Source organism: Patagioenas fasciata, chromosome 4, assembly GCF_037038585.1.
Source record: "Patagioenas fasciata isolate bPatFas1 chromosome 4, bPatFas1.hap1, whole genome shotgun sequence".
Taxonomy (NCBI): domain Eukaryota; kingdom Metazoa; phylum Chordata; class Aves; order Columbiformes; family Columbidae; genus Patagioenas; species Patagioenas fasciata.
In genome coordinates, this window is record NC_092523.1 from 59,421,542 (window position 1) to 59,436,805 (window position 15,264).

Genomic DNA, 15,264 nt, shown 5'->3' on the forward strand with positions numbered 1-15,264 from the left:
ATAGCCTTTCTACTTTAACTGTCACATACGGGGTACAGTCTAATTATGCCGATTTACTTCTAGAAAATCATCAGTATGCTGATGTACAATTTAACAACAGACTTTTACAAGTGATCATAGCAGATTCACATGAACAAAGTAGTTTAAGATGTATTTCATCAAAGAGAAACCAGTAGATAAAGAAGAACATAAACAGCAGTTGTACAAGAAATGCCCTGTGTCTGTACAGCACCTTACAGTAATAATATAACAAGATATAATGAAATAGTATATGTTGTTCTTTTACTCTGCAGCTTTACATTGCCAGGTATCTGTATAGGAAATATTATAAAGAGGACACCAGTAATGAATCACTGAAGGAGAAGCTGTTTATGAAGTAGAAATTCATGCAGAAGATACAAAGAGATGCCACAGATAATACATTTTTAGATCATTACAACACATTTCAGGTGCAGCATGAAGCTAAAAGCCAACCAGGCTACTTTACAGGTGAGAAAAATGCCATAAGCATCCTGTGGTATGGCACTCAAGACATCATGTTAAAAGTATAATAAGCTCTACATGCCATTGAACCCTAGCCTGTTAACCCCAAACATTAACACATATAGGAATCAGATGACCCAAGAATCCACATCTACACTGGTATATAGCCACTTAATCATCACTCATACTAGCAGGTAGAAGACTGTGCTGGTACAAAATAACCTGAAACACCATTTTCCATGGAAACAGGGAATGAATGATAATATTGACAAAACTGGGCAGCAGTGGGCTGGAAGCCTATATCTGGTGTGCGAAGGAAAGCTACAGTAGAAATATTACATGACCTCCCTTCCCAGTAAGTGCATGTTGGCATGGGGGAGGTAAAATGATGTAATTTGAACTTCCCCACACCAGTGTTAAGAAAATGGGCTCCCACTCCTTCACACGCCTATGAACAAGGGATGACGGGAGAGCGCCAAAATAGTGCAAGGAACCCTCTAAAAACAGCACTTTTATAAAGAAGAAAGGAAATAGTCCAACCTGGTTTTCCCCAGTACAGACACGGCAGCACTCTCAGACAGTGACAAAGCTCGAATTGTGCTCAGAGTGCCAAAGCCATTTCTTAAAACATGATGCAATTTATAATAATGAAATCTAATGTGCACCTCCATGGCACTTCGCTAATAGTACCACAGTGCCCCCTTATGTGTAAATACAAGGCCAGATGGAGCAGTTTCAGAGATAAATATTTGCTCCTGAAAAAATGAAAAGTACCAAAACTTTAAATGCCATCTTTTCCATGGTCTAAGTATTGCATTTGGGCTCTCTGGTAAATAACTCTCTGCCAAGAGGTTTCAGCATGTTGTTTACTGTGTCACATTCTGCAGCTGTGTTTATTTGTACAGCCTTATCCATGCATCTCCTCTGAAATTAATGACGGTGAGAAGAACAAGTTTTCCCCAGGAGCTTTCTTGTATGCATTTAGGTGACTTGCATCTAGGTTGCAGTCAAGTTTTTTCCTTGTCTCTCAGGAATCCTTCAATATCCTCTTCTAAGACTACTTACATGAGAAACTAAGAGTCACAAAAGAAAAACATAATCAAGAAAACCATAAAGGCAATCCTTACTCAATGATACTCAGTACCAGACAGGCAACAGCATAATTACCTGGAAAGAGGTAATGAATGCAAGTAGATTTCTAATTGTAAGTAGCTATGTGATGTGGGGAGAAAAAAAAAAAAAAAAAAAAAAAAAAAAAAGGTTGATGGTTTGTTCGATTTTATGGGGAAAAAAAACCCATACAATAAACAGGAGAAATAGCAAGAAAGCCATGAAGTCACACTTAAAACAGCAGCAGTCCAGCACATGCTAGCTAACTTCAGAGTGATACCGCTAGCAGGTAGTCACAAGCTCCCTAGAATAGTTCTCTCTCCCCTAATAAAACCAAAGTTACACATACTGACTCCTTTCTTTCATTGCCAGGGTAAGTGTACCACCTCTACTTTTAATTTTTGTTAGTGGCAGAGCTGTGCACCAATGTTTCCCAACGGCACTGCTCAGCACTACTCAGGACCAGCTCTAGGCTGATGGCTGTCAGTCTAAGTTCCCTTATCCAGACAAGACACTCAGACAGGCATCAGGCCTATCCCCTATTTTATCTCGCTCTGCTCTCAACCTCTTGTTATAACAGATTAGGAGGGAAATTTTAATTCTGGGATAAGGTTGGTAAGTAGCATATTGCTTTCTAGAGAGCAGAGGTCACCTACCCAGAGCTCATGGGCAGCAGAAGGCCACCTGTGCTCTACACTCACTGGGACCAAGGTGAGGGTACACAAACTCCATCCTCCCACTGCTACGTTTCTCTGATGCAATGTTACAAGCTGTAGCACTTTTTCTCTTCTGTTCACATCCAATATCTGTATTCATGGAGAGGAAAGGGTTTCCTGGAAGAGGTGTTTAGATCTCTGCAGAGAAAATTTATCCATGCAGAGCAAACTGAACCTAATGGTCATACTCAGCAAGATACCATCAAGTATCATGGTTTGTCCTGAAGGACTCCAAGACACACAAAGAACAAACAAAAAACCATACACAAAACCACCATGTAAAAGATCACTACTTTTTTTACATAAAGGAAACAGGAAAACATCCTGCCTTCATGTGTTGCACAAAGAAAATGTATTTGGGGTCATATTTGCTCTTTCAAGCAGCTCATATTTGTGTTCATCCCTACTTTGGTATTTTCCTTTTTGTCTTTTCAGTAGGGCAATAAAATCCAGTACAGCCCACCCATGACCAGACCTGCTTTTTCAGCAGCAGAAATCTCTGTCACAGCTTGTACCGCAGTTTTGTGCAGGTGAGCATCTGAAAAGCAAGCAGAAGGTCAACCTCCACCCTAAGAAAGATACATACAGTATTCAGCTTCTCTTTCTTGCCTTATTTTCACTTACACAGTTGAGTACTTTTCATCATGCTTTATTGGATATTTGCTGCACTGACAGAAGCACTGTAATGTCTGCCTGAGAACTGGGGGAATACAGGCATGCTTTACTTCAGTTGTAGGGAAAAAAGCAGTTTGGGTTTGGTTTTATTTAAATTTGACCCTAGCCTGATTAATTATTTAAATGCCATCAAAGTACGACTGTTTCACAGCTAATAAAAGAGTAACCTGTTGTCAGAAGCACACTGCATATGCTCAGAAGACAGAATGTAAAACCACACACGCTCCATGTACTACGTGAGCACCTGAAACGGTACCAACATTCCCGTGTTTTGACTGACTTGCACAACCGTATGGACAACACCTGACTAAGTTTCAGAATATCTTCTTGCACTGCAAGCTGTTGCTCTCAGATGCATTGCAAGGCAGATGCATGTATCCAATCGGATGGATACCCTCCCATGGGAAAACAGGACTGGAACATGCTATTTAATAAAAGATTTCTTTGCTACAAAAAAAGCCTCCCTTCAAGTAAAAGTCACATCTACCACCATCACTTGTCTCAATTGCAGAAGTTACTGCAGCTTAGACTAATGCCTGTATAAAGACAAGAATGAAGTCTGCTCATTGAATTACCTCACTCGAGAAGCAATAAAAATGTACTCAACCAACCTCAAAGGTTAGTTGAGGACTTCGCAGTCACATACGGCATTGCACAGTTTTTGAAACTGTAGCTAAACTGCATTAGATTTACAGAATATCAGTTGTCTACAATTTAGTTCTCGAAAGCATTGGCATCCTGCTACTGACCTACTTGGGGGCAAACTCGGAAGCTAAGTGAAACAATTTACATATGGGAGAAGACTAACACATGTAGCACTCAAAGTCTTATCAGGCAACAAATCTGATGGTTAGTCACTCTGATCCCAGTTAGTGCAGTAGTTTAGATGGTTGCTTAAGTCTGATCTTACACGAAAGCAGAATTTAAAGGTGCACACTGACTTAGGTAGTGGATCAGGCTTCAAGCCTGAAGTGTAGAAGTTACAACAAAAAAAGATGAGACTTGTCGAGTGATTTAAACCATTGGTATGTTTGACCTATTTCTCTCTATGCAATAGCACAAAACAGATATTTTACAGGGCTAAACAAACCACAAACCATCTTGGATATACACCGCTAATAACAGCTCTGTCTAGAGGACCGAGCCCAAGGCCATACCAACATAAAACCATTCCAATTCGTAAACCTGTGTCCCACAAACTCTATGGAAGCATTTCTTGAGAGTAATGAGCCAAATTCAACATATTATCATACTGTATTCTACCAACAGATCCACATGGCAGCAGCTCAAGGAATTTTGCCAGATTCCGCTTAATCTGCAACAACAGTGTTGGACTCCAGATCCTGAGCTCTTACTAGAGCTGATTTTAGAAATCCAGAAAACCCATGGAGGATTTAACTAGGCCTATTCCATGAGTTTATTACTAAATGTATAGCTGTACATGGAAACATAGATTAGATTCTGCTGCTACAAGAGAATACTCATCTTTTCTTTCTGGTCTCAAGCAGAACTAATTAATGAATTTCAGTATGTTTGCCAGGAATCACTTTAGGAAAAGACCCAGACATCAGATCATCTCTGTCTGCTTTGTATCACTGGGGTAATTAAAATTTTCTCTAAAAATCAGTGGGAGGCAAACAGCAAGGACAGAGTGGGCTGACAAAGAGGGGAGAAAAAACTGGAAGCTTAGTAATAGAGCTAATGAGGATAAACTTATAAAAAATCATTAACAGCTGAAAACTGATTTTGTTGCAAGACAAAACCCCCATTCATTCTGACAACATCTACCACACAGAACATGCATCTATTTCCTTTGAATACATGAACAAGAATTGGAGTACCAGAAGTCGCTGTCTAATGCAAAGGGGGCTAGAACCGTCAATGTCATTCTGAATGCTTTGAAATTCAGCTAGCAGTATAGCCTCCACTACTAGTCATATTTTTTAAGAGGACAGTGTTTCTCTAGACAAGAACATCAGTACAAGTTTTTATTCAGGTCATTTCCCTTTAACATGTACTTGATTTTCAGTTGGTAAATAAAAGAAATGCACAGAGACATTTCAACTATTGTTCATTGAACAACAGAAAATGCCATTCACCTAGGTCACATATACTTCTCTGCCTTTATACATTTTATGGCTATTGCACTCCTTGCGTTTCCATGAAAATTGTTTAGTCAACATCCATTTCTTCTTCTGGTTCTCAAAAACTATTCAATAAATATAATAGAGATGCACAAGAAATTCTTGACGTTTAAATAGAGTCTGTGTTCAGCATATAAAATGTGATATTGCTGATTATTTCTACAGATCATATTAAATAGTTTTGAAAAAGCTTAACAAAAGTTTCAATAAAAATTAACAACTTAATTAGAATCCTTAAATAACTTTCCTCCCCAAGGTTACCACCTTGTCCACTCCAGTACAGGTGTGCCTACCTCAAAGGAGTTATTCTGAATTTTGTGCTTCAGCATCTATACACTAGAAAATATGATTTGCTGTGCACTGGCTTCTGTGAGACTGTATAGGATACAGATTTTCAGAGGCTTTGGATTTTGAGGCTTGAATTCCACTACAAAACACCTTCACACAATAATCACAACCACTATATTTGGAAAAAAAAAAAAATAATCAAACCAAGCATTGAAAGATACCTGAAACTAAGTCTCTAGAGGTCCAGCATGCAGAAAACATCAATAATGCTTTTGATGTTGCCTGGCAGACTTTATTTAGTTACAGTGCAACTGAGGATGCAGCCTGAAAAGTAACCGGGTATAAGTCAAAACCAGAGAGAGGAAATATCCTTGGCTGGGAGCCAAACCACAAAGCACAATAAATAAATAAATAGAGAGATAAATAAATAAATCTAAGTCTTTTCTTCATTGCAAAGACATAATTTGCTGAGACCATCTGCCTGGCAGCCTGACTACCCATAACCAAGTGAACGCACTGCTTTTAGGGATTTGTGGACACTGTGAGACTCAATCTCATACCAAAATTGCAATATCTGCTATCTGTTCCTCTTAACACTAAAGGAACTAGAGCTCTGGACAAACTTCAGACTACTAGAGTGACAAAAAAACTGGGGGAATTTTCAGACAACCCTGATATATCTGTAGACCCTTATAGCCACTCATGGCCTGACTACCTTAAATGATGTAGCTGATGTTTGAGCTTTAATGAAGAAACTAAATATAGCCTGTAAAACATGACATTACAGTCTGGAGGACAGCTGTGAAAGGATGAAAGAAAAGAGAAAAAAAACCACATTCCAAGGTTAAAAACATACGTCCTTTGATCGCTTCTGAATTATGAGTTGGTTGACTCAGCTTTTCTAAAAGTAGCGCCCCGACACAAAGGCTGCAGCTCCCACTGTATCGCATCTCACTCCACCTTTTAACAATTCACGAGGAGAACACTCCTGATAGCAGCCCCTTCGCTGCCATCAACCAATCCATTTTATTCATCAAAGGAAATGAGAGAGTTAACAATACACCAGGCTTGAAATACCTACACATTTGCCCAGCACACCAGCAGAAACAGCAGATTCACCTTCTCTTCTGTGCTCACCTACTGTAACTCTTATCAAGGAGAGTATTTTAAAAAGGTCATCCAGCTCTGTTGCAGTTATATGTAATACTTTTGTGTATCTCAGTTATAGGAAATACTTAAAATAGCAACCAAAAAAAGTCTTTAAATTAAAAGATTAAATACTCAATCCAATTAACTAGCTATCTAAAACATGAATAGAAAATAATTCAAAATGAGAATGCTTTCATGTACTTTGTCTTGCAAAAAGTGTGAGAAGTCCTGAGAAAATAAAAGGCGGCACTTACAAACCTAAGTCAGGAACCAATAAAAGCAACAACCATGGCCAAACGCACCACAGGTAAACATGATATACATATTCATACACACACAAAGACATATATATATATATATATATACACATCTCACACATAGCCTTCTATAAAATTTATGAACGGGAATACAAATAATTATATATTGAGAACAAAACCCTACATTTGACTCTCTACCACATTGTCATAATACAAAGCATCAGAATGAAACATCAAGATCTTTGCAAATGACAGTTTCAACTGGAGCCAACCACACAGCCTTGCCAGTATTTTCTTTTCCACAAATTTTCCTGCTGCCATTACAAGCATTTATATAATCCTCACTTTACACGACATTCTCTGCTCTTTGTTTTTGTTAAAATGCATTTCTTATCTTACGACTGTAAGGTCCTTGGAGGTAAAGAACATATTTTTCATTTGTATGTCCAGCACTCACTGTAATGAAGTATTTCTGCTTCATTAGTGTAAATGGCATGCAAACGAAAACACTGGAAATAAAGAATTACCAGTTGATTGCCACATCTTGTTTATTCAAGAATCTGTTCAGTGATTTAAAATACACTAACCTCTCTGGTAAGGCAAAAGCTTACTAGAATTGTGAAGAGTACATACAAAACCAAAAGTACCTATTGAACTATTATCCATTAGCATTGGTCAGACAGGATGGCATTCAGGTCAGTTTAGCCAATATAAAGAAAAAAAAGTTTGTAAATTCAATACCTCCACCACTGAAAGTTGCAATAAAGTATTATTCTTATGGCACACAGCTTCTGCGTAAGAATTTACTTCTTAAACTCTTCAGGGGTGCAACAACTTTCCCCTTCCACAGTGCTCCTGCATCATTTCATAGAATATTTTGACTAACAAAATTTCACTAAACATCCATTTTAGCATTCTCCATAAGGACCTCTCCTTTGCCTCCTCCTCCAAACATGCAAGCACAGCACCCTGACCATAAAGATTGAAGCATATATTAGTCAACTGAATTCCACTCATCATTTCTGTTCACTTGCTTAGGAATGCTGCCTGTGGGCAGTCAAAGATGAGATCTGTATCACTCAGAAATTACATGTGAAGTTTCCCAAAATTAACTGGACAACACAGTTAAACCAAGAAGGCAGAAGTCAGCATCCATATTATTTGTACGTGCCATGTATTTGTAGTGCAGCACCTCAGCAGACCACTTCCCATGCCTGAGAGCACGACTTTTGTTTTGATTTTCTTTTTAAATCTAATATGGTTATTCATAGTACATTTTGTTTCTTCTGAAGCAGTCTAACAGCATACAAATCCAGATATTGATCCAGCTTCAGTTCCTGTTAACATCATCAACTGCAGTCACAAACAGAAGTGGAGATTTGATATAGTCTTCTTACTATGCGTAAACTACATGAAGATTTAGAAAACAGCAGTCTTTTAAACCACACCACAAGAAGATTTGCAGTCAATTTACCATACTGCGTGTGTGTCTCACATGGAAGTACTTTCTGCTGTCCATAGGGCAGAGAAAGACTTTAAAGAGTTTGCACACACTTAGAGTGGAACAGAAGAGCTGCTGTGGCTTCCAACAGAAAACATGACGAATTTCTTTGTTGTGCCTGCTGCCCTTTCTGCTTTACACTCATGCAATCATTACAGCATGTAATTTGAATTAAGTACAGGAATAGTTTCAATGACACTTCAATTAGTTACATGCTGAAAGTTAAGCATACACTGAATACCTTCCTGAACTGAAGCTCGTGTGTTTCTTTAAAAACTCTGCCTTAATGTAGATACCTTAATGTAATTTTTTCCCCCTCCACGTCAAAGACGTGTTGACTTGAGAAACATTCAGCCTGAGGAGGTTTCAAATTGCTGCACCACAGCAAACCATCACAATTATTATGCATTGCTTCTTGGTCCTCCATTGCAGTCAAAGGCAAAGTAACACAACAGCTCAAACAAGCCCTCTTTAGTATTTCTCATATGTCGCTTTACCAGGACTTCAAAAGATCTGCTGTGCTGTCAAAAATATGCTTAGTTTAGATGATGGCAGGGCCACTGTTCCCTAAAGGATTTAACTGCAACAGAACTGCTCTAAACTTCCAGTGCTTGCTAAATGGAGACATGCCACACCTGACTGTGCCACTTCATGCTCTCAGACGAACAACTGACTTCGTCTGCTTCCATTTCTCCTGTCTCACAAATACAGCAAGTATTATGTACTGCAATACATTTTAAGACTACAGACTTTCCAAGTATTACTGCATGAAGTTGATGTTGGCTTAAGAGCTCAGTAGCGTTAAATTTTTCTCTTCCTTTTACTGAAAATAAAAAGGTAAAAGCAAAACATTTATATTTCATTAAAAAGATTTCTCCATATAAATGTTTTGAACAAAACAGCTAAAACAAAGACATTTTGTCTAAAGTATGTAGAATCTTTGCCCTTTATAAAAAGAGTAATACAGAAAACAAGTGAAAACAGGAAAACAGTATCTGCCTTATATATAGGAACCATTGAGTTTTCCAAAAAGAACATCTTTGAGATAATTTTGCATAGGTTGCCTGAATTCTACGAAAAAAAAAGGCATCTTTTACCATGCCTATTCCCTTTCAGACGACACTGGCTTCCCAGCTTCCATAAGGGACTTCTGTCTAGTCCCTCTCTTTTTCTCTTCTAATTTTCTTTCACTGTAATTTTAATCTTCTTTCTGGTTTTGCAATCTTGCTATTTGTACTCACTATTCTTTCCTCCCCCATAAGATGGTTTAAATACTCCAGTCCCACCAAGATTTTTATTCCAACCTCCACCCTCATCTTCTTCCGTTTCTTAGACTTCTTTTTTAATCCTCTTTTTCTTCTTTTTTTCCTCCCCACCCTCCCCCTCGCTTAAAATACTGTTCAGGGAATTCAGAAACCAAAATGGTTCATATTTCCACTAAGGCATCTCTAAATGGCAAATAAATAAGCCCTCTGAATAGTGACATTCATTCTAACAAGATGCCAAAACATTATAATGAACAGTAAGACTAACATGTGCGTGCTCTTCGTGCTGCCATGGAGTAGAATGCTGTTCTTCCTCACTGCAAGTCAGAAAGCAAGACCAGAAGAACTGAGAGGTCCAAGACTTCCAGTCTGTGAAACCCCTGGGAATAAAAAGTCATTTATACCCTTGAAACTCATTTGGGGTAGGAGCAGAAATCAAAACTTTCTGGGGTCCAAGTTGACTCCCACTCATCAGCAGAGAATTAACCTAAAGGAGAAGCAAAGATTGTTCCGGGCACGGTACAAGCTCAGCTGCACTCAACCCCTGAGTTTGTTACCTCAAGAAAAGGAACAGCAAGGGAAGGTATAGCTTCAAAGCTAAATGAACATGATGAGATACAAACACAAATTTCGTGATGCTTTTTTCGCAAAGAGAAAGATACGGGACTTGAAAATCAAGGGAAACCAGATGGATATGGCAAGGGAGTGGGGAACAAGCCAGTCAAAAGTGAAATGATGCTCACATTAAGGACCTGCAAAGCAAAGGGAAATAAGAATGCTGGTGTACACAAACCTGTCAGCACAAAACATGGCAATTCCAGGCAAAACTATAAAGAGGCCATTTACTATCAAACCTAAGCATGGTCCTACTTTGCGTGACACATCTGGCTGGCCTTCCTCTGCAGCCATAAGACAGAAGCCAGCCAGACAATTCACAGGTTTCATTTTCCTCTGGACTGGCCTCCCTTCCACAGCAAGTGGTTCTGAGGGTCCTCAGTAAAATACTGTCTCAGCTTGGGTCTGGTTTTTGCTTTTTCTTTCAAAGTAGAGATCTGCTTCTACAGCTCATCTTCTGACTGGACACTAAGAAATACTCTGCCTGGAAGAGACTTATCCATAACGGACAAGAGCAAAAGCTGAACTATTATTTACTTAATGCTCTTCCATCCCCCTTCTAGTCTTAATCATTGTGCAATTATAATGCCAGTTAAGTGACATGTCAGACTGTACAGCCCAGCTTCCAGCATTCAATACTCAGCATTGGTTTGATTTTTGCAAAACAGCCCCTCCTTAACCTACTATAATTGGTTCACAGCTACGGTTTAGAAGTATGTATGCAACCTGTATACAAGGTGAAAGTGATACTGACTGGTTTCTAGCTAGCAGGAAATAAATATACATATCAGCAAAGCTTTAAAATAAAAGGTAAAAAAACCCCACAGTTATGCACCAAGCATGATATACTTCACTCAGGATGAGTCCCTAGATCCAGGTTTTCACACATAAGTTGCACAGAAATTCTCTAATTAGGACTCAGTAGAGTGATGATAGTGAAATGACCACATCAGGATTTCAAAGCTAGTAGCCTAATTAATTATGTCTCCTCCTAAAAATGAATTGTGGATCTCCTTCAATAAAGCTCTGCACACATAATGAATGTTGATGGAATTTTAAAATATTTGAGGAATCATAACAAGTTACTGTATTGAAACCAGAAATGTCGATGGCTGTTACTTCTACAGTTTGGAAGTTTGTTAGTCGTTCCGTTTTCTACAGGGAACAGAAACGCCTCTTTGCAGTCTGCCAGAGCCATCAATTACACATGCATGAAGTGTGAAGTATTGCTTCAAGTTTGTTTGTGTCAGTGTACCTCTGTCCTGACTCGACCACTCTTCTACAATTCCAAATTTTGCTTCTATTTGCAGAAGCTTCTAAAAATTAGCAGAGGCAGAGTACTGGCTGAATAAAATATCTGAAAGTATTTTAACCCACAGCTGGTGACTTTTCCTAGGAATTCACCAGGGCTATAAATAAAAATATGTAACACAAGACTCTTAGAAACTCTGGAATACATAGAAATTCAAAACAACAACATAAAATAAACATCAGACTGACAATAAGCCTGTTTGCCATTAAAAGTATGTCGTTGGTCTACCCTAAATGAAGGCAGCTCGCTTATAAAAAAGCACCATATTCAATTTGACTATAAAATCTTTGTAATGCCTTAACACACATCTCTCCATTGCCTTTGCTATAAATACACGAAGGTCACACTTGGGGCTTCCTTCTATCTTGGAAGCAGCTCTAGCGTGGGAGAGAGGTTTCTGCAGGCAGACCACTGATGGCAAGTTCACTGTTAGAAATGACAGTGAAATGACAGAAATCGCTTTAAAAAAATTATAGCCTTCTACTTCTAAAGAAGGCATAAACCCAAGGAATTCTGGAAAACGATGCAGTACCATTTTGATGTAATTTCCATTCCCTGCTTCTCTACATTTTCAGAGGCGCAAGAAAAGCCACTTCAGCTTGTTTCAAACATGTAATTGATGTCCAGTTTTTAAAGACACATGACTGAGCTGGCATAAGAATAAGATTATGCTAATTTGTGGTGATCCAGTGATTTGAATATCCATAACTCAGCCTCCATATGTTGTTAAAACACCCCATCTCTGCTCGATCTCTTCAATTTCTTAAATTTGTGTGGTCACTACAATAGCTTTAAAATCATGAGTTTATGGCAAGGTTTACCTTCATTTATAAGGTCCAAAATGAATAACATGGCTTACAGCTCTTACAATATTTATCCCCTAGAACTCAAGCCACAGCTGCAGCACAGTACTTTTCCGACAGAACAACGCTGTATCTGCTCAGTGCATGGAGGGCAGCATTACACCCTAAGTCAACTCCACCAACAAAACCCTCCATGTGGATACAGCTGTGCCAACAGAAGCTTTGCCCAACCTGTAACATTCAAGGAGGGAGTGTAATCACATTGTCAGAAAAAACTTGAGATAGATATTATTTAAAGTAGATAAGACTTGACTTAGCCAATTTCAACACTGTTAACCTTTAAAAGAAATAACTATTTCAATGCTCAGAGTTCTTAAGAAGAGGGGAAAAAGCACATCCTGGAATTTTTCTGAAGCACTTTTTTCGACAATAAGAGTGAGGGAGATGCTGCCCATCCTCCCAGTACAAGCAAAGTACTTCAAACATTCAATTCCAAAAGTCAGCTTAGACATGAAGGACTCCCAAAGGAGTACTCAAAGATACCAGTAAAGGACTTTTTTTTAAAAAAAAGTAATAATAATAATAATACCAGAGCCCAGGTTACATGCGGTGATATTCTGGACAGTACCTTGTACAAGTAAGTCACCTTAGTAACTGGCAGCTCTCACAGCTGCAGCAACTTCTATTTTCAGTATTACCTCAAATGCAAAGGCTTAAAATAACACACATTCAGCTGAAAACAAAGGAAATGTTCATACTTGGCTCTCTCATTATGCTTTTTACTCATAAAATTCAGAGTACAGTAAAGTCGTCTTTTTACTGTGTGACCTCTGAGAAAAATGAAGACAGAAAATTCATTTAGACGTTGGTCAAAGTACTTAATGGAAGAGCCAAAAACTGAGTTTGGACCTTCTCTTTTCCAGTTTGTCACTTTTTCTCAGAAAACAACATACACAGGTGTCATAACAAAAAACTATTTGTGTACTGTACACAGAAGCACAATGATTGCCAAGAAATATGCATTCTGAAATGTCAGTTTAGCTATGAACGAGAATACTTACTGAGTATAAAGAGGAGAAAAAAAAAAAAAGTACAGTGTATATGGGATACTCTTCAGAATTAAGCTATTTGTAACATCATAGTTAACTCCACACTACACATTAAGCCTACCAGATCATTTTAGACTATGCTGAGAAACACAAAGATGTATCAAAGCTTACCTTCTCGTGATTTTCTATCAGGATTTCGACAACGATATTCTGAAACTTCAGGTCCATGATGGCTGCTACAGTTTCTTCCTGTGGCCTCATTAAGGTTGGTCCAAATACTACCCCTAGATTTGCCACAGTCATTAGATTCCTCTTGGAATGCTTTGAAACACTTTTTGAAAATAATTGAAGGAAAAAACAGGAAATAGGTTATGAAAAATTTCCATTACTGTTGGAAACTGCCGTCTACAAATGAAAACATTAAATTTCCTTAATCTATGTTTTAGAAGTTTGTTTTGTGCAAAGTTTCTTCAAATAAATTCTTACTGAATTCTGGAAAACAGAAAAGACATTCTTCCACTGGCAATTTAAAAACAAAAGCAGTCTCTTACTGCACTTAAATATATAAAATGCACTTAGCCTTGGACCAGGGCAAGTGTGAAACCAACTTAAATTTGCTAACAGATCTCCACTATTCACTTTGCCAAAATTTGTGAAAAGAAAGTATAATGTTCTCTTTCTCACTTCAATCAAACCCTCAACTGCTGGCAGGACTGCTAAAGTAAATACTTATATGGCTTCATTAACAGATTAGATTTCTGCCTTTCCCGCCAAAATATACACAGTACGAGTCAAACGTCTTGTCTGCTTTTGCACGGTTGGTTCTGGGTATTGTGTATGACAGCACTGAGATGGGCTTCAGCTCCAGCCACACTTAACTATGGGTCTTTGCAGCTAAACAAAGGTCAGGACAAGAGTTCTGACAAGGCACGAAAGCAGGTCATAACACTTACTTCGCTAAGTGTTTCATCAAAATTTCCAGCATCTCTTTATTCTTTTCAGGGAGTTTATGGACCAAGAAGTGAACAGCATTAACTCGAGATTCAGGACTCCCACTTTCTATGGGACAGAGAAATAAATAACTGTCTCAAAAAATTAAAATAAAATACACAGAAACACAAAAGCTTTTCCCATCTCTGCACAGAAACATACTGCACACACTTCACTTCAACACTTACGTATCTCCAAACATAGCAATATTGAACATATGTGCTTTGTTTTCACTAGTAATTTTGTTCTAGAATTATCACCTTATTTGCTTATTTTGTGAACTGATCTTTCAATCCACCTGCAAGTGGATGCCTTTGTTTGTCTATTTTTAAAAAATAACAAATGTAGTTATTGTTTTGCTGTATTGGAGTCATCTGCTTCTGAATATACTGCAAGGTAAGGAGTGATGTTAGTGGGTGCCACAGAGTGGAACTGTTCTATGTTACATTTTAGCATCATTAACTGATTGTCCTGACTATTAGAATTCAGTTTTGTTGGTACTATGCAGCTAATGATACTGTATTTATGCTACCTTCCACTGGAAACTGCTTAAGACAATGCTTGCGGAAGATTCACACGCTCAGAAAGAGAAAATCTAATGACCTCTGAAGAGACAGAAGAATAACCACACACAAAAAAATGCTGAGTGAGATTACTATGATAAAGGGTCCTAAATAAAAATGGCATCCCTCTCTCTCTAGTACAGTACAGAAATATAGTAAAAGTAAGCAAGGGGCTTTTTATTTTGGCATCTTATGTATCAGATTGAAGAATTTTGGCCCCTACAGGTTTCACTGGTACACAGATGAAAACAAGAATCTGTAAAAGATGGAAATAATCCATCTACCTATTTCTCAAAGTTGTATTAAATCACACAATTACATCTAAGTAGTGGCTACAATGAGAG

At 38.2% G+C, this 15,264-nt stretch overlaps 1 protein-coding gene across 2 annotated transcripts in view; it reads right to left on the reverse strand.

The window, feature by feature from the left end:
• The window catches only part of ARHGAP10 (Rho GTPase activating protein 10), a 149,056-nt gene that overhangs the window by 40,856 nt on the left and 92,936 nt on the right, over positions 1-15,264 (reverse strand). For both annotated transcript variants that reach the window (XM_071808001.1, XM_065837626.2), the window contains exons 17-18: positions 14,321-14,426; positions 13,539-13,698 (exon numbers count right to left, since the gene is read on the reverse strand). In XM_071808001.1, coding sequence (XP_071664102.1) covers positions 13,539-13,698; positions 14,321-14,426 — 266 coding nt within the window. The remainder of the gene's footprint in view (positions 1-13,538; positions 13,699-14,320; positions 14,427-15,264) is intronic.